Source organism: Glycine max, chromosome 17, assembly GCF_000004515.6.
Source record: "Glycine max cultivar Williams 82 chromosome 17, Glycine_max_v4.0, whole genome shotgun sequence".
In the NCBI taxonomy this organism is placed as follows: Eukaryota; Viridiplantae; Streptophyta; class Magnoliopsida; order Fabales; family Fabaceae; genus Glycine; species Glycine max.
The window spans coordinates 16,251,892-16,272,892 of NC_038253.2; the positions used below are offsets into that span (position 1 = coordinate 16,251,892).

General features: G+C 38.7%; 1 protein-coding gene across 1 annotated transcript; it reads right to left on the reverse strand.

Annotated features, from left to right (window-relative positions):
* Window positions 1-11,673: 11,673 nt before the first annotated feature.
* LOC100794546 (protein ENHANCED PSEUDOMONAS SUSCEPTIBILITY 1) lies at window positions 11,674-13,533 on the reverse strand. Its single transcript, XM_003550007.5, has one exon. The coding sequence runs from the start codon at window positions 13,106-13,108 to the stop codon at window positions 11,789-11,791; it is 1,320 nt and encodes a 439-aa protein (XP_003550055.1). The 5' UTR covers window positions 13,109-13,533; the 3' UTR covers window positions 11,674-11,788.
* Window positions 13,534-21,001: the final 7,468 nt, after the last annotated feature.

The window sequence follows — 21,001 nt, forward strand, 5'->3', positions numbered from 1 at the left end:
ACAAACAAGGTCACCTATTTAAGCCTGAAATCAGATTTTGTGAAGGGAGTTTGGGCTGAGAGCTGAAGCTTTGCATGTCTAGTGATTCTAGAGAGAGAAAAGTCCAAGTTTTAGAGAGTTTTGAGAGATTTTATTGTGTGAAGATCTATAGAGACCAGAGCTTGAAGAGGAAGTTGTTCTGAGAGCTTGAGATGAGTTTGTGAGTGGTTGTGAGATCCTAGAGGTGAAGGAGACATCCTCACCACTTGTATTTTTGCAATCTTTCATCTTGTTCTTCTCTTTGTTGTAAAGGAGGCTTCCTGGTTATGGAAAGGTAAAATCCTCTGTTGGATCTTCCCTATAGGTACTTGATGTAAATATCTTTCTATCTATTTAATGATGTTTCGTGTGTTCACTATGCTATCAGCTTTTCATTCTAGTATGCCTTTACCTTGATCACATAGATGCATGCTTTGTTAAGGTCATTCAACAATGGAAACTGGTTTGATTCTGATGACCGTGATAGGATAGGCCTAAGTTGTTGTACTATCACGAGGAATCAAGGTGCGATAATTTAGTTGTAGTATGTTTGTCTTAATGCGGTCCTGGTTGAGTTTAGTCCAACAAGAGGAATCTGAGGATGATGCTTGATCAGGATTAGGCTAAACTATCATGAGGAATTAGGGTTTAGAATCTCAGGAGACACCATAGGAACACATGAGCATTGTTAGATAGAAAATATCCTTTTAGCATTAGGCACCTATTAGGAAGACCAACGCGTTTTCTACTTGTTTTTACACATCATTTCTCTCGCGTGATTTTCCTTTTTGCATAGATAGTTTACATACCTGCTCATATTCACACTTAGATTTTCATACCAGACACCTATTCACTTAAATAGCTTACCAAGTAACACAAGTTCCCTGAGAGTTTGATACTCGGTTCTTACCGTTTTATACTACTTGTGCGATCCGGTGCACTTGCCAGAAGCGAACAAGTTTTTGGCGCCGTTGCCGGGGAACTTCTTTTTATTTGGAAAGTTAGATCATTTTTAGGTGTCTATTCTTTATTCGTTATTCTTTGATTATTTGTTAATATTTGTTCTTAATTAATATTTGTCTTCTCTTATTGGATTGGATAACCACTGTGTCTGTTAGTATTTTATATGCATAGATCTCCCACAGGCAATTTAGTTCCTCTGGACTTAGAAATTGAAGCTACTTTGAGAAGGAAACTTCTGCAAGACAGAACAATTGCATCCATTCTTGAGGAAGAAACTCATTTTTCTAATTCATTATCACCTGATTCACCATCATCAAGGGAATCCGCTACTCAATTGCCTGAAACCGCTAGTATGGCAGACAAGCAGCACTAGAAGATCACCTTTGAGGATTATTCAAGTAGCTCAGTACCACAATTCTTTACTAGCATTGCACGTCCTGAAGTGCAGGCTCACAACATCAACTACCCGCATTCTTTAATTCATTTAATACAGGGGAATTTATTCCAAGGATTACCTAATGAAGACCCCTATGCACATTTGGCAATGTTCATTGAAATATGAAACACTATTAAGATTGTCGGTGTGCCAGATGAAGCTATTAGACTTAGCCTATTCTCATTCTCATTGGCAGGAGAGGCCAAAAGGTGGCTTCAATCGTTTAAGGAACGGTCTGAAAACCTGGGATGAAGTTGTTGAAAAGTTCCTAAAGAAATACTTCCCAGAGTCCAAGACTACGGAAGGGAAAGCTGCAATCTCTTCATTTCATCAGTTCCCTGATGAATCTCTGAGTGAAGCATTGGAGAGGTTCAGAGGTTTATTGAGAAGAACTCCCACCCATGGGTTTTTCGAGGCAATTCAATTGAATATGTTTATAGATGGGCTGAGACCACAAGCCAAGTAACTACTAGATGCTTCTGCAGGGGGAAAGATAAAACTGAAGACCCCGGAAGAAGCAACTGAGCTAATTGAGAACATGTCAGCCATTGATCATGCCATTCTACGAGACAAAACCCATCAACCCACGAAGAAAAGCTTGTTAGAGCTATCATCACATGACACTTTATTGGCACAGAACAAGTTACTTTCTAAGCAACTTGAGATTTTAACAAAAACACTCGGTAAGCTGCCAACTAAGTTGTCTATTGGTCAACCTACGCACTCTTCTGTTTTGCAGGTTACAGGTTGTACCATCTGTGGTGAGGCTCATGAAACATGCCAATGTATTCTCACTGAACAAAACACTCAAGAAATTCATTATATGGGAAATCAACAGCAACAAGGGTATACTCAAGGAGGATTTTTAGGCTTCCAGCAGGGTCCCTATAATCAACAACGACAGTGGAGGACACATCCTAGCAACCAGTTCAACAAAGACCAGAGTGGGCCTTCAAACAGGCCAATCCAACAAGGGCCTAACATATTCCAGAGGACTACTAAGTTGGAGGACACCTTAACTCAGTTTATGCAGGTAACAATGTCAAATCATAAAAGCACTGAATCAGCACTGAAGAACCTTGAGGTCCAAATGGGACAACTGGCCAAGCAGATAGCTGACAAGTCATCCAACAGCTTTGTGGCAAATACAGAATAGAATCCCAAGGAGGAATGCAAAGTTGTGATGACAAGGAGTAAGAGGTTTGTGGAAGCTGAGGATGAAGAAAGTGTAATGCACAAGGAGAAAGTGGCTGAAAAGAAAGGTACTAAAGTTAAGAAAAATGATGTGAGAGGTGAAGGCAAAGAAGTAGAAAAAGAAGAAAAAAAATAAGAATGCAAAGAAGAGTAGAAGTGAAAAGGCTGTGGATGAAGGTGTGGAAGTACCATATCCTGTGGTACCTTCCAAGAAGGAAAAAGATCATCATCTGGCGAGATTTTTAGATATTTTCAGGAAACTGGAAATAACCATGCCCTTCGGAGAAGCTTTGCAGCAGATGTCACTCTACTCCAAATTCTTGAAGGATATGTTAACAAGGAAACATAAGTATATTCACCAGGAAAACATTAGTGGAAGGAAATTGCAGTGCAGTGATTCAAAAGATCCTTCCACCCAAGCATAAAGATCCTGGGAGTGTAACTATTCCTTGTTCAATTGGAGAAGTCATTGTGGGAAAATCACTTATTGACCTGGGAGCCAGCATTAATCTAATGCCACTCTCCATGGGCAGAAGATTGGGAGAGTTGGAGCTAGAATGACTTTACAACTAGCTGACCGCTCTATTACCAGGCCATATGGAGTAATTGATGATGTGTTGGTCAAAGTGAAACATTTTATCTTCCCAGCAGATTTTGTGGTAATGGATATCTGCGAAGATACTAATATTCCTGTAATATTGGGAAGGCCATTCATGTTGACTACAAGCTGCATAGTTGATATGGGTAGGAGGAAGCTAGAGTTGAGTTTTGAAGATCAGAAAATTGATTTTGATTTATTTGTTGAAGACAAGCCTGCTCCAGAACAAAATGTTTGCTTATAGGTAATGGAATGAGGTCAAGAGGTTCTGACGGTAAGAACCAAAACATAAGATCACCCAATGAGGTAAATGCATCAAGCTAATGACGTTAGATAAGCGCTTCCTGGGAGGCAACCCAGTTTTAATTTCTGCTATCTTTGTTTTTCATGCATATATCATGTGGAACTTGCTTTTTAATTTGTACATTGGAGTATATCAGCTTATCATTGAATGTTAGATATAAGGGTTTCAATTTGTTGAGGAAGGGACTGAAAAATAACTTAGTAAACATTTTCTGAAAAACAGTCATTTCGCTAAGCACAAGCCTCGCGCTAAGCGCATCTTTGTTCATGTGCTAAACCACGAGTCTCAAGCGCTTAGCGCTCAACCCTTGTATCTGAGGCTGATTTGATCTGCTAAGCTGGCCAAGGCTGAGCTAAGCCAACTTCAATTCAATCTGAATTCGGCTAAGCTGCAGTCTGATCGCTAAGCCCATCATACACTTTGGCTAAGCGCGAGTCGTTGCCGCCAAGCTCATTTATTTGTGGTCAGAACTGGGGTTCATAAAGCTAAGCACCAGTCATGGCGGCTAAGCTGAATTCCTTACAGCAATGTGAGCGCCAAGCAAGTCCTTATCAGCTAAGCGCAAGCTCCTCTGTACTTAAGATGCATGATTTTAGCTAAGCTGGCCAGAGCCTGGCTTAGCGAGAGTTACAGGTTTTTGATCTGCAGATCTCACTCAACGGTCCTTTTTGTGCGCTAAGCCAAGATGCTTGTTAAAAAAAAAAAACTGATTTTGAATTTCAAATGTCGGCTAAGCGTGCGGATCCGCTAAGCTAGCCTCATTAAGAAACAAAATGTCTCTCTGGCTCACTTAGTGTAGCGTTCCGCTAAGCGAGAATGTTGAAAATTGCTTAAGTGAGTGCAACGGCAGTTACACTCACAATTGCCAAATTTCGTAAACTTTGTCTCTGCATTCTCTCTTCAAAATTTCGCACATTTTGCATCTGTGCTTTATTTTTGCATTATCAACTTCCAAGCAATAACTATTCACCATCCAAGTAAGTTCCTTGTTTCTGTTTCTCTTTTTCTTGTCTAAACTTTAGGGTAGAAGACTTCTCTTGTAGTTTTAGATTTTTAGGGTTTTAATGTTTTGTTAGAATTAGTTTAAGATTAGGACTATATATACGTGTATAGTGTATTGTGTATGTTGCACACAATGCATGTTTGATATGCCTTTTAGAGGCTTGAAAGGTGTAAGAAAACAAACTGCGTTTTCTGGAAAACGCGATGAACTCGCTAAGCGAGAATGCTATGCTAAGCGAGTTCATCAGTACTCATTGAATATATGCGTTCTCTAAAGAACTCGCTAAGCGTGCCTGCTGCACTATGCAAGTTCATCTTTTGAGGATGAACACTCATCCTCTTTGCTGAACTACCTGTGGCTAAGCGAGGCTGAATCGCTATGCCCAGGTAACTTAGACAATTTTTTTTTGTTGATAGTCGCGCGCTAAGCCGAGCTTTCCTAGGCCAAGCATGATTCATTGCAGCATCCTTTGAGCTAAGCGAGCCTCGCTCGCTAAGCTCCCAATACTTAGTAAAATTTTTGAATTGTTGGTGCCGCTAAGCGTAGCCTTTAAGGAGCTTAGCGCATATCCTTGCGGCAGACCTTAGGCTTAGCGGGTACTTTCCAGCTAAGCCAATTTTGTAGAAGCTGAATTTCTTCAACTTTTGCTAAGCGGCCCGCGTGTCACTAAGCGATAGTGTGTTCTTTTGAGAAGGCCTGCTAAGCGAGTCGTGTCTCGCTAAGCGGTTAATGTCTTTTTCAGTTTTGATTTTTAATAAATTGTGTCCTGATTAACTGTTTGATACCTTTATCTGCAGATGGCTTTTAGAAAAGGAAAGAGTATTGGTATAAGGCCCACAACACAGTATGATACAAGGAGATTTCACTCCTTTGAGGCGTAGAATCGATACATGGATAACATTTTAGGAAGACACATCTTACCTGAAAGGAAGGTGGAAATATACCACACTGAGCTGGACGAGTTTAAGGCTGAATTGGAGAGGCGTAACTTCCATAAACGCCTCACCAATTTAGTTGACAGCAGCATAGACTTGGCTTTAGTGAAGGAGTTTTATGCCAACCTTTACTGCTTTGAAGACCCTTCACCAAAGCAAGTCAGGGTCAGAGGCCACCTGGTGAGGATTGATGCAGAAAACCTCAACATATTCTTAGAGACTTTAGCAGCATATTCCAAATATTGCAGGTTGCCCACAAATAATAAAGAGATTGAGGCTGCCTTATGTATACCAGGCCGAGGGTTTGTTTTAAACTCTGAGGGCCATCCTGGGAAGATTCTTAGGAAAGATTTGACGACTCTTGCTCAGGTGTGGAGTGTTCTCTCATATTCCAACCTGGTTCCTACTTCACACACCTCAGACCTAACAGTGGATAGAGCTAGGCTAATCTTTGGCCTAATCTCTCTGATGGACATAATGTGGGAGCCCTTATCTCTGGCCAGATCACATCTATAGCCCAGTCTAACTCTTCTAGACTTGGGTTCCCTGCTTTGATCACCGCATTATGTAGAGCCAGAGGGGTTGCCTCTGATAGCCTCACTTTTGAGCGCTTGAGCCCGGTCATCAACTTGGCCTATATTAGGAAAAAATGTTGGAATCCTGATGATCTAACAGTTTCTATCAGAGGGGCCAAGTGGGCAAGGACGAGGCCAGCTGAGCCTCCTTCCACATCTATTGCTCCTATTCCAGCACGTACCTCAGCAGCTCCTTCTGTCCCAGCTTCTGCAGATTTTCAGCGTCTTGAAGCCATGCTTTAGAGCATTCATCAAGGGCATATTTTTCTATTATAGAGTTTGCAGGTGGTGGTACCTCCAGGATCTATTCCTTCAGTTGAGCAGTTCAGGGAGATGGTAGCCTGGCCCGGGACCCAACCTTCTCTTCATAGGGAAGATGAAGGTCCCACAGCTCAGGTACCTCAGAATATGGAGGATGAGTCATCTTAGGCCACCATCCCAGAGCCATTTGTTATAGGAGAAGAGGCAGAGGAGACACAGGTAGCTGCTGCCACTCCTGACCGATCCCTTGAGGCTACTTCAGAGCCTTTTGCACCAGTGGTGAGCCTACCCTCACCTCAGCCTGCAGCAAACCCCTCCACTCCTCTTCTAGAGATGCCAGAGGACCCGACTACACCAGTCCTGGCTATGGACCCTTCTCCTCTAGCTACTCCAGTATTCCATCTGACAGATGATGAGGATGTTCAGACACATGACACCTAGGACTAGTCATAGGAATTTTGATTCCTGATGACACTTTTTGCTTTTTGGTTTATTATTATTTTAATTATGGTTTTAGTATAGTATATCTTTTATGTTTATATACACTGCTAGTTTTATTTATGGGTAATTGGTTTGCTTATTCTGAAGTATATGGAACAGTTTAACTTGGTTTTAAATGATATGGCAGAGAAACACTTTTATTGATTTGTGAAAATGGTTGTATGCTTTTATTTTGAATTGAATGCATGATTGTGATGGAGTTTGTGTTCCTTTTCATGAGTTTGAACAAGTATGTATGCTAGACAAAGAAAGAACAACAATGTGAACTTGCAATTTGAATTGTTAGTTAGTAGACAGATTGATTGAGAAAGAAAAGCTAGAACCAAAACCGGTGAGAGTGTGATCTTACACTGAGTGAACGACTAGCTGTGAGTAATAAACTTTGCATGAATCTCTGAATTTTGGAATGAAATGTATAAATGAGGACATGATGAAGGCCATGATTGTGCCTAGACAAGCCTTTTGACCAAAAAGCTTACCTTGAATGATAATTATATCCTTTGCACCCTTTTTGAGCTGAATGATATTGTCAAAAATTTGAACCTTGAACTTAAATAATTATCTCAAATTTACCCCAAATTTGGAGGAGTGGAACTAATTGGGATGCAAAGAAAGAGATAAAGCATCAGCACACACAACACATAAGTTGTGTGTTAAAAAAAAAGAAGAAAGAAAAAGTAAGCAAAAAAGGAAAGGTGTGCTGATGTAATAAGGTCAAAAGCAAATGAAAGTGAAAAGCTAGTGAGCAAGCTAAGCACATGAAAAAGATCACTTGGATAAGTCTAGGATTTGTGCTCTCTTAGAATCTAAGCCTTTGAATCGTAGAAAAACCAATGAATTTTTGTAGCCAAGCCTCACTACAAGCCTGGGAAAGTCCTTCTGATTTTGTTTATACATTTTTGACTTTATGGCATGAGATGAAGTGCAAAGATTAGACCTCTTGCTAGTTGTTATTAATGAATAGCTTAAACACTTGTGCTTGAGTGAAACAGTAGCCGTGAGACTGTGGTTTAAGCTACTTTCCTTAATATTTGTCTTATGATTAACTTCATCTAATGATACAACTTACATTTTATTCTTCTCTTTGAATAGCTGCATATTTTGTGAAAGACAAATGATGAGTACATAATGCTTCATTTTTTCTTATCATGCAATCAGTAATTTTTGCTGCATACACCTATGTGCAGGATCACTGCATGTTATTGTCACTTGAGGACAAGTGAGCTGTTCTCTTTTTGCTTGAGGACAAGCAAAACTGTAAATTTGGGGGAGTTGTTAGTTGATGAATACGACTAACTTTTGTGTATAAAACCTGTGTAATTTGTATATCAAAATTCCCCAGTTTATGGTTATTTTGTAGTGTAATAAGTACTTTCTGATAAGTATAGGTAATAAATACTTAGTACTTCCATTTTGTGTGTTTAATAATCATTTTCTCTCAATTTCAGGTTAATAAGGCAACTTTGAAAAGTGCTGTTTTTCACCTTCTCGCTAAGCCAATCTACTGGCTTAGCGAGCGTCCACTAAGCGCAAAACTCATTGGCTAAGCGCGAGGAAGAATCTGGAAGAAGATGAGCTGTACAGATTCACTGAGCGCACCGCTTCATCTCACTAAGTGCACCGCTTCGGTCCATCCGCTGAGAAAGAAAAGCAAGCGCTAAGCCGATATTTTATGTGTTCACTGTGCTATCAGCTTTTCATTCTTGTATGCCTTTACCTTGATCACGTAGATGCATGCTTTGTTAGGGTCATTCAACATTGGAATCTGGTCTGGTTCTGATGACCGTGATAGGACAGGGCTAAGTTGTTGTACTATCACGACGAATCGGGGTGCAATAATTTAGTTGTAGTATGTTTGTCTTAATGCGGTCCTGGTTGAGTTTAGTCCAACAAGAGGAATCTGAGCATGATGCTTGATCAGGATTAGGCTAAACTATCATGAGGAATCGGGGTTTAGCATCTCAGGAGACACCATAGGAACACATGAGCATTGTTAGATAGAAAATATCATTTTAGCATCAGGCACCTATTAGGAAGACCAACGCGTTTTCTACTTGTTTTTACACATCATTTCTCTCGCGTGATTTTCCTTTTTGCATAGATAGTTCACATACCTGTTTATATTCACACTAGACACCTATTCACTGAAATAGCTTACCAAGTAACACAAGTTCCCTGAGAGTTAGATACTCGGTTCTTACCGTTTTATACTACTTGTGCGATCTAGTGCACTTGCCGGAAGCGAACAGAGATAAAAACAAATCCAAAGCTATAGGCTTAAAAAGAATAGTGGTGTAAAATACATGGCAGGGGAAGAAATGGTCAAGAGATTATATGAAACATCTGCGGTGAACAACAACGATAGTGAAACTTGTTCAACCAATGCAACAATAGCTACAATCTCATTTCGGGGTGTCATTCCCAGTGAGGTCGAGTGTGATAGCGAAGATGAGGACACACAATGGCAAGGGAATGGAGTTGAAGGAGTTGGTGAGGAGGAGGTGGGAGAGGTTGGGTGTGACAACGAGGGCACGTGACGACAAAGGCTATGATGTGCGATGGCAAGGGCAAGGGTGAGCATGAGCACAAGGGTTCAAAGTAGCTAGCTATGAGTGTGAGAGTGAGGAAGATGAGTGTTGTGTAGGTTGAAAAGGATTCTCCAACCATGATAGTTTCTAAACAAAGTTCATTGAATGAACTGAACCACGACGATTTTGAAAATAACCAACCCACTAAACCATGATAGTTTTAAAGCAACCGACGTCGCCTATAACCATGAATTTACAAAATTGCCACCACATTTTCATTAACGACGGTTCTTAGAAACCATCGTTGATGAAGCATCCTAGATTGCGATTTTTGTAGTAGTGTGACAATGAGCTACCTAGCTTATGTGAGGCAAGAATGGGCTCATTATATGTGATGTGAGGTTCAATAGAACCACTTGTGCTTGAATGTTTAAGACATTCATAATAAATGTTCATTGTTTTTAAGTTAGGGGATGTGTTGAAGCTTAACCAGGAAGGTATGAATGATTTGAAGTATGACTCTATCCTTGGGGGTATCCTGTTTGGAATATTCATGTGGCTCATGTTGATCTCATGGGTTGAAGTATCCTTGCAAGACTGGGTAACCCTGACGTGCCACCAACAGTCTCATCTCAGTGAGAATATCCATGTGGCTCATGTTACTACATGTCTTTCTGAGTTTCTTTCAGAATTTTTTTTATGTACCACATGCATACGAAAAAGAGAAAAGAACAATGCATTGCATAGTGCATTATTATGACTTGGTTTGGCTTGTGTGATTCATGATGTGGATGCCATCAATGCCTTGGGTGGTACTTGCGTCATGTGTGGATGATTCCATCCTTAGTTATAATATATATTGTGATGTGAAACTATTGTGATGACTTGAAATGGATGAGATATGACTTTTTATGGGCATATAGAGATATCTATCTAGAATGACACTGTGTGAGCATAGGCTAGAATGTGTTATATTGCTTTTGAGCATAGACTGAAACAAGGGTAATATTTAAGAGTAAAGCTCGAGTAAAGGAAAGTGGAGTTACCTTAAGAGAGAGCTAGTGCAATAAGAGTAAAGTTGGGTATAAGCCTAAGTAAGAGTAAATCCTAAGATATTAGTGAAGGTGAACTAGTGTAGTAAGTGAGTATAAGGGATAAATTTAAGACAAGAGTTTAAGATTTGATGGATGCAGACCTAACCATAGAAGTGATAAAGTTTGATAAATACCAAGTGAGGGTAAAGTCATAAGAAACAAATGAACAATGGGTTGTTCGAGTAGAGAAGTCTAACTTAATTGTAGAGTCCTTAGAGCACTCACAGAGACATTATGTCTCACCGCCTTTAAGTTTATTTCTTTTCATGAAATAGATGATGGCGCATGTTGTTGGAGCATGAAGTTTTGTTATGAAGAACATAGTCTAGTTTTGTTTTATGATTCTTTGTAAATTCTTTATATGATGTATGAGACCTTTGTTACAAGGGAGGATTTGTGTTTATCAATATTGTAATCAAGTTGTAATTTGTATATTTATTAGTTAGCTTCCACATGATTATGGCATATAAATGTTTTTAATTTTTACGTTCTAAAAAATTGAATTATATAAAATCAATCCAATCCAAACGACTTTAAATCCATTTTAATGGATTGGTTGTTTTATATCCAAATTCAGTTTTTTGGATTTTAAATTCAATTCAATTAATTGGATATTTGTTTGGATTTTTAAATCTAAAACTCATGTCCATCACATGCATCATTTGAATCCAAATCAGATTATTTACACAGCCTCAGAAGTTACATCAGCAATCCAATCCAAACCACTTTAAATCTATTTTAATGGTTTGGCTTTATATCCAAGTCATGTTTTATTGATTTTAAATTCAACCCAATTAATTGGATATGAATTGGATATTTGTTTGGAATTTTTAAATCCAAAACCCATGTCCATCACACATGTGTTCTTTGAATGATATAACATCCCATGTCCATCACATGTGTTCTATAATTCAAATCCCATTATTTACATAGCCTCAAAACAGCAAATAAGAAGACCAGGACCCAAAATTGAAGAGACAGAAAATGTTTAGCAAAGCCCTCACACAACCTGTAATCGACACAATTAAGACCAAACATAATAGGAAGTTAAGCAACAATGTGGATTTGACAACCACTCATAATATGATCATAGTTATATGTTCAAAGTTTTTTTTCAACATCCAATTGTTGAGCAAATCAAACTTTTCTCCACTTCTGGTTACCTCTTAAGTTGTGTTCCCTGACCTTTATAATATCAAGTTCAGAGTTAAGAGTTACAAACTATCAGAACCTGGCTTGAGACAACTAAGAAGAATACATGAATGGAACGAAAAGGGACTGCATAGTTTATTTCTTACATAGACTGAATAACAAACATCTTTATTAATAACAGAGCTGAACCTGAAAATCAGAAACTAAGATATAATCAATCATTCATTCATTCAGAATGACATATATGCATGAACTCAGGGTCGTTTCCCATGGCCTCTAAAATCTCATAAGGAAGGAACACTTCAATGTCAATAGAACCTTCTTCAAAGCCAGCAAACAAAAAAACAATGGAATACGACATAAAATCACCGCCACTTCGAACCGCCATGGGCTTTCCCCACCCAAAATCATTGCCGTAAATATTGAACCTTGGGGAACTGCCAACGTTTAAGGTATTACTATAAGCCACGCCACGCTGCCGTGGTGTTCTCGCCCAAGACTCATAGTGGTTCTTTACCTTCTCATCAGATTGCGAAGAAATCATCTTGTTAATCTCCAAAGCAATCTTTCCAAGCTCACCTTGTAATAGTTCTCCCGCTTTCATGGTAACACGACCAATCAGTGCTGCGTTTCCGAAATAATCTTCTGGCAGTGGCGGAACTACCCTTGGTCTAACGCCAACGGGCATTGTAAACTGAATCTCTTCATGTGGCTCAACATGTTGGCAGCGAATCACAGAACGCCAAAGGTTAGCTAATAGCGCTTGCAGAGAAGATATTTTGTCCGTGTTGGCCTCTGCGTTAGCTTTTGATTTCAGATCCGCGATTTTTTCCTTCGTGAAGTGGAAGACCCTCACAGGTCGAGTTTGTGGTTGAAGGTTTTTGGACGGTTCTTTTTCTAATTCCTTTGTGAACAGAAACCTTATGGGGCGGTCAACGCCATCCAAAAAGCAACGTTTTAGAGAAGGGAATTTGGATATTTTGAGGGAACCACGTGAAATTTCAGCCCAGGAATTGACGAAAAGCCAAAACGACTTGCCGTCTGCAACGACGTGGTTGATTGAGAGGGCAATGAAGATGCCATCAAATAGCTCTGTCACTTGCACTGCCAGCACTGGTTGTGACGTGGCTTCGTAGTTCTTAACTCCGTTAAGTGCGAAGAACGATCGGAGAATGGGAGGAACGTATTTGGGTTGAAGGATGTCGGCCACAGTGGTGTTGTGTGCAGCGGCGTGGACAAAAGGGACACCTTTGTTGTCGCATACGATGTGAGAGGAGACAGTGTTGTCGTGATGTTCGAGAATGGCAAGACGGCCAGCGAGGAGTGGAAAGAATGCGAGAGTGGATGAAAGTGAGTGTTGGAGATGCTCGATTTGACAATATTCTGTGTTTTTTTCTTTGCGAAAAAGAAGTCCTCTTTGGATGCTTCCAATATGGAAGAATTGGAGATCCCACGGAGTTAAATCGATTTTCTGAACTGAGTTATCGTTGTAATTGTTACTCGACGCCTTGATTGTTGTGGTGGACATGAGTTGGACGGCTTCCATGGTGTTAAATGTTAATATTCCGTTGAAGCTTAAGCAGTGCCTTGATTGTTGTTCAGACTGGAAGTTAGTGAAACAAGAAGGAAATATACAATTTTTTGACGATTTGGACTATTACTTTTTTTTTAAAAAATAAATAGCGTCCAGGTAACGTTGTCTTGTATCAATGTAAGATTGGTGACTTTTAAATTACTGAGTAGTACAAGGTCTGCGCGTAGGCATGTGGAGTACTAAAAAATGGTAAACTCGTTGTCATATGCACATTATTACAACAGTTTAATACTATAAAACAAAGAATCAAAGATACAGATAAAAGGACACCAAAATCCCCACATGAGCTAGAAACCACCTAACCCAACACCGCATACAAAAGGATAACAATAAAAGCACCCCAATATTATATACATCAGATATGCATTCATATTAAAAGATTCAAGACATGAGAGATGAGCTAAAGGAGAAATATATACCCTAACCTCGAACAACTGTAAGCCCATTAATGCATATTAAAAAATATTTTCTCCAGCCACCTACCCCTAAAACCCAATACCACCATAACAGACCTAAGGAAGAGATGACATTTGTCATATCAGCCACTTGAGCATCAACCCTTCCCTTAGACCCTTTGTGTATATATGTAGGAAAAGAATAAAAAAAATATTAATAAAAATACATATATAAAAAATAAGTTTTTGAGTTAATATTTGTTTAATTTTTAATAATAGATTATTTTTCTTATTTTATCCATAAAATTAACTATAAGTATTTTTAACTTACTATTTATTATAAATTAAATATTTGAAAATTGTCCCCCGACCCCTTTAATACATTTATGAATTCATTGTTGCATAATGTCAACAACATCTAACCAACATCATGTTCTCGAGCAATTGATATACCCGATGACAAAACACAACCAACCAACAATCAACCATCAAACCAAATTACTCAACAAATGGTAATACAAGATTAACCTCCACCAAAAATACATGGCCCTGGATTTACAAACCACTGGATGAACACATGATCAACATAGCAACCCTCACAAAAATACAATCTCGTTAGTTGGTGAGAGTTTGTCATTGTGCCATGATAAAAAGTGTACTCCCAATAGTCATTCAACACTAAAATATTGTAAGAACATCACGGTGAATAGTAGATTTGTATGTGACATCTTAAGTCCTTCTTGGTGTCTTCGAGAAGCAAGAAAACTCACACTTATATATTTCTTTTTATAGGGTTAGACGATAGCAAGATCATGGAGATATCGACTCTGTCATCGTTGTCATTATCATGGCCATTACTTTGAGATGAGGTTCAATTGATACATAGAATTGGGATTAGAGATGATTGCTCTAAGTTTAGGACCTGCTAATCCTTATAATTTTTTATGCAAATAGACCTAAGCTTCAAAACTTGTAAAATATGTAAATTTAGTCATCTCGCTTTATCGCAAAAATATGTATTTTTGTTATACTTTGGGGAATGTACTTGTTACCCTGTTCAAGGAAACATCTATGTCATAATTCTCTTTACTTAATACACACGTATACATGTGTGTGTGTGTGTGTGTATGTGTTTCTTTGTGGCAATTAAAATAATACTTTTTATTTACTACGTGGTATCAACTTAGAAACCAACTAATAAGAAGTTTTAAAAATTTATCTAAAAGTCCAATTGAGTAAATAAAATGAAAGTAACATGTTTCCAAAACTAAAAATGTGTATAAAAATATTGGTTTTATGTAAACCCGAATTTAGGGTGTTACACTTAGCTCCTTCGCACTTGATCAACATATAGACTTAATCAAGGAGCTAGCTTTTTGTGGCCATTGGTGATTGAATTCAGATGTTGCATGAGTTGTCCATGTCATTGTAGGTAGCTATTATGTTTGATTCAATCTCATCCACTCAACTTCTATGAATTGTCTTTTTTATCTCTACTTTTGCTCCACTGTCACCAACTTTCACCTTATAACTGTTGAAGGGTCAGTTGTGAAAGATCTATTGGTGATGTCTGTGATATTGGTGGTTCCTCATGAATTGAAATTTTGAATCATGGGAAGTTTTTTGGAGATTTTTTTGCAGCAAGTGTTCCGAAGAAGAGTGGTTTACTGCTTTGGACAATCTTTCTTCTACTGTTAGTTATTGGTTCTTTTCCACTAGGACATTTATCTTCTTTGAGTTCCTATGACTTGGCTTATTTCAAGGATCATAAAGAAAAACAAAACCAGGATCTTATTGTCCAACCACTGATGCATCTTGACTGATGTGCTTCTGGAGTGTGAGACATGTCTTTCATCACATTCCAATTGCAATACAACTTTTAGTGAACCTCTCAAGCCATGTCTAGCTTCTTTTATCTACTCCTTGACTCAAGCTATCTCCATCATCATTCCTTTGATTATATACAACTTCTGATATAAGGACTTTGACTCACAAAACATAATTGCCTTTCCAACTTCTGAATAGTTACACTTCTAGAAGTCCTTGACCGAGGCCGTACCCGAATCAAATAAACATGAAAATGCAGTAACTAGGAAGTGATCCTAGGTCGTTTCCCAACGAGCAATGATAAACCAATTGTTCATAATATACTTGCAGTAACAGTAACGATTGGGGGGGTTTGTTTGTTTTGTGATTTAAGGAGCAGAACAAGTAAACTGGAATACGAAACTAATAATATTAAAAATGGGTTGTTTCCTCTGATTCAGAAGCCATTCTCTTATCCTGGGTTATGGAGAATTCGTCCCTAACAGTTAACCACTTAATCCAACCCTATTTCAATTTACTAAGCGAAAATCAACCTAGGGTTGTCAATACGTGATTAGGCACCACATACACCAGTTAGCCCTTCGTCCATTAAGCATGAATGCAAGTTAGGCTCAAAGGCAATTAATCGAACACGAAGCGTGCACTGATTAATGTTCACGAATTTGGGTTAACTGGTGAAGGGAAAACTGCCAAGGAACCACATTATAAACGAAACCTCAAAGAGAGTTGGGCTTCTTCCTCAGAAGGAAACAACACCAGAATAATTAGCCTTCCAGAGATTCAAACAGAAAACGTAAATGAAACATGAAACAGAAACGAAAATGAAAACAGAAACGTAAATGAAAGTAGAAGAAGAAACAAGAACGAAATTGTAATTAGAAGCAGGAAATGGAAAATTGCATTAAGAACGAAACAGTAGCATTAGAACAGAAAAACTTCAAAACCATAAACCCTAAGCTCTGAATAATAGTCTAACAGAATCCCCTGCACGAATCCCAAGGTTGCTATTTAAAAAGAGTCACTCAAAGTCACTGGGCCCTATTGCAACACTCTGGCCCAAAACGAAATAAATATTGAACCACATAAAATAAAATTGCAAAATTTCCTAATTAGAAATTAACTAAGGTAAGCACTGCTTTATTTGCCCTCTTCAAGTCCACAACCAAAATCCGGATTAAGCCCAATGTTTCATTAATTCCTGAAATTAGATTAAAAACATCAAATTAGCTAAATGAGCCCAAATAATAAAACTGCCTAATTAATTGACAATTAAGACCAATCAGTAATTAAAATGGTGCAAAAAGGGTTTAGAAAATAGAAGAAAATGACGGCACATCAAAACCCCCCATACTTAGCCTTTTGCACTCCTGGGCAAAATGATACAAAGAACAAAATCCAAGGATATCAAAGTGAGACAAACGAAAACATTCACATATTTCTCAATGAACATCAAGGAATGAAAGGAATGGGTAACATCTAACATAAGGAGATCCGAAAAGTCAAGACATTCATGAAAATCATCCAAGCAACCCAATCATGGCAAAATAGTTAATCAGCTCAAGAATGAAAAGTGATAAAGCCTCACAAGATATACACTCTATCTCTCAAGTGTTTAGGCTACTATTTACCCTCAAAGCACCCATGAAAACAAACACCACATAAACTTGGCAAGATTCTAAAATTGACAATCAACCCATAAACACAAGCACACGAGGATCAAAAGGTCTTTTAAGGTTGTAATGGGGACAAGGACAAGGTATGAAAAAATATGGAATAAGTGGCTGAATCCCAAAGGAATAGAGGAGCAATGGAGAATAAGTGCATATTAAGAAAACATAAGAAAATAAAAAGAAGTAAAGATAAAATTTAAACATAAAGAGTAGAACCAAGAGTCTCATCATTCTTTGGTCATTTAAGATCTTATTCACTCAACTTTACTGCTTTTCTTTTTCTTTTTCGATTCTTTTTTTTTTTACTCTGTAGCCTTTGAGAAACAACATCATATTCAGCATGTCCAACATTTAACCAATATGCAATGTACATCAAGTATGGCTCAAAATATATCATGAAGCATGACCAACAAAACATGTTATCCAATGAAACAAAAACCCCCACACTTATTCCCAAACCAATTCCAAAGCTCCAAAATTCCTTAAGGATATGGTGATATCATGGTTTTTCACTTAAAGCTTGTAGTGAGCTTCAAAACAAGGAAAGGGAAACAAGGCTCAAAAGGGCTATAAAAGGAATTAAGTCAAGGTAAGTCCATTTGGCTAGAAGCTTATAAGAACAAAATTGCCTCAATCATTTCCAAATATGCATGTGAATTAGGAAGCATCAACAAGAATCAAGCCAAGGCTATTGTGCAAGCAATCAATGGGGCAAAACACACCAAATGATTATGATGATGGATGGCTCAAATTCTCACAAAGGTAAACTCATCACTTTCAAATTGAGCTTTCAAAACTATCATGACATGTAGAGGAGAATCAAAGATTTCAAGTCACAAAATGTCAAAAACTTTTATTTTCAAAACAATTACCCATTTCTTGAACATATCCTATAATTCAAAGAAAAACATGCAAAGTCGTACATGCACACAAAATTGACCCAAAATATTAAACTAGAAATCCGACGAAACTAACAACATTAACAAATTAACAAAACTAACAAATTAACAAAACTGACAAAACTAGCAAAACCAAAGAACACTCCCCCCCCATACTTAAACAACACATTGTCCTCAATGTAGCACAATTAAAAGATTAAAACAATTAAACCATCAAATAGAATTGGACAAGTGTAATAAAAGCAAAGAAGGAGATAGGAAAAGAAGAACTCCCTAAGTCATGGTGGAGGAAGAGTAGGGTGGAGTAAGGAAGTCTCTTCCACCACTACGTCCACTAATGAAGGGTTCGTGAGGAATGGCTTAAGTCGATGTCCGTTAACCTTGAAGCTCTTGTTTGTGGAGTCGCTTTTGATCTCAACTGTACCATAAGGAAAAACATTAGTAACAACAAAAGGACCAATCCACTTAAACCTCAACTTACCACTCATGAGTCCAAGCCTAGAATTATACAATAACACTTTTTGCCCAACCATGAAGTCCTTCTTAACTATCATGCTATCATGGAACTTTTTGGTCTTTTCTTTGTAGAACTTGGCATTCTAGTAGGCTTCTAGGCGGATTTCATCTAACTCACTCAGTTGCAACTTTCTTTCCTCACCAACTTGATCCATAGAGAAGTTGCAAGTCTTCACTACCCAGTATGCTTTGTGCTCAATTTCCACTGGAAGATGACATGTCTTTCCAAAGACAACCCGATAAGGAGACATTCCTATGGGTGCTTTGTAGGCAGTCCGATGTGCCCAGAGAGCATCATCAAGCCTGATACTCCAATCTTTCCTGCTTGGCTGCACAATCTTCTCTAAAATTCTCTTGATCTCCCTGTTAGAAATTTCTGCTTGTCCATTGGTCTGGGGGTGGTATGGTGTGCATACCCTGTGTACCACCCCGTACTTTTTAAGCAAGGCATGCATTGTTCTGTTGCAAAAATGGGTTCCTTGATCACTAACAATTGCTTTAGGTACTCCAAACCTGCAAAACAGATTAGATCTGACAAAATCTGCAACAACCTTAACATCATTAGTTCTAGTAGGTTTGGCTTCCACCCATTTTGAAACATAGTCAACTGCAAGGAGAATGTAAACATAACCAAAAGAGACAAGAAAAGGGCCCATGAAATCTATACCCCAGACATCAAACACCCCACAGAATAGCATAGGTTGTTGAGGCATTTGTTGTCGCCATGTAAGTGTATTTCCTGCTCTCTGACACTGCTCACAAGTGCTGTAGATCTTCCACGCATCTTTAAAGATGGTGGGCCAATAAAAGCCACAATCAAGCACTTTGCGAGCTGTCCTTTGAACACCCAGATGACCTCCCGATGCGGAAGAATGAAAGAACTGCAGGACCGAGTCAGTCTCATGATCTGGAATGCACCGTCTAATTACCTGATCACTGCACAATTTCCACAAGTAGGGGTCATCCCAAATAAAATGCTTAGCATCACTTTTAATTTGATCTTTTTGGGCCTTAGATGCTAAGGGAGGAAAAATAGAAGCAACCAAATAATTGACAATGTTAGCAAACCAGGGAGTAGAAAGAGAGTCAGAAATACTATACAGTATATACAAATGATCATTCGGGAAATCATCCCGAATGGGTGAATCCGCATCCGTTACACGTTCGATCCGACTCAAATGATCAACAACTAAATTTTATGCTCCGCTCCTATCACAAATCTCCAAGTCAAACTCTTGGAGCCAGAGCATCCATTGGATCAACCTAGGCTTAGAATCAGCCTTCTTCAACAAGTACTTTAGAGCTGCATGGTCAGTATAAACAATAATGCAGGTACCAAGCAAATAAGATCGAAATTTTTCAAGAGCAAAAACTATGGCTAGAAGCTCCTTCTCAGTAGTAGTATAATTCGCTTGGGCAGCATCTAAAGTCCTAGAAGCATAGTATATCACCCTGGGCAATTTATCAATTTTTTGAGCAAGGACAACCCCAATTGCATAATTTGATGCATCACACATAAGCTCAAAAGGGGCTGTCTAGTCGGGTGCCTGGATGATGGGGGTGGTTGTCAGCGCTCTTTTGAGGCAATCAAACGCCTCTTTGCATCTGTCATTAAAGTCAAACTCCACCTCCTTTTGCAACAAGTTGGATAGTGGAAGGGCTACTTTGCTAAAATCCCTTATAAAGTGCCTGTAGAATCCTGCATGACCAAGAAAAGATCGCACCTCTCGCACACAAGAGGGGTAAGGCAATTGTGCAATAACTGAAATTTTTGCAGGATCTACTTCAATACCCTTATTGGAAATAATGTGGCCAAAAACTATACCTTGCTCAACCATAAAATGACATTTTTCAAAATTTAGAACAAGGTTAGTTTCAATGCATCTTTTCAAAACTTTTTCCAAACTATCCAAAAAACCATCAAAAGAGGATCCATACACAGTGAAATCATCCATGAACACCTCTATGCAATTTTCTAAGAAATCATTGAAAATACTAATCATGCACCACTGGAAGGTACCAGGGGCATTGCACGGGCCGAAAGGCATCCTCCTATAGGCAAAAGTGCCAAAGGGCAGGTGAATGTGGTCTTTTCCTGATCCTCAGGAGCAATAATAATTTGCATATAACCAGAAAAACCATCAAGGAAACAGTAGTGAGATTTACCTGCCAGGCGCTCAAGCATCTGGTCAATGAATGGCAGGGGAAAATGGTCCTTTTTGGTAACTTGGTTCAGCCTCCTATAGTCAATGCAGACTCTCCAACTGTTCTGCACTCGAGTAGGAATCAGCTCCTCCTTCTTATTTTTAATCACTGTGAGGTCGGTCTTCTTCGAGACTACCTGGACGGGACTCACCCATTGGCTGTCGGAGATAGGATAAATGATTCCAGCTTGCAAAAGCTTGGTTATCTCCTTCTTCACTACATCAAGAATCACCGGGTTGAGTCTTCTCTGTGGCTGTCTTACTGGTTTAGCTCCATCCTCTAAATTTATTCGATGCATACATGTGGATGGGCTAATACCAGGAATGTCCGCCA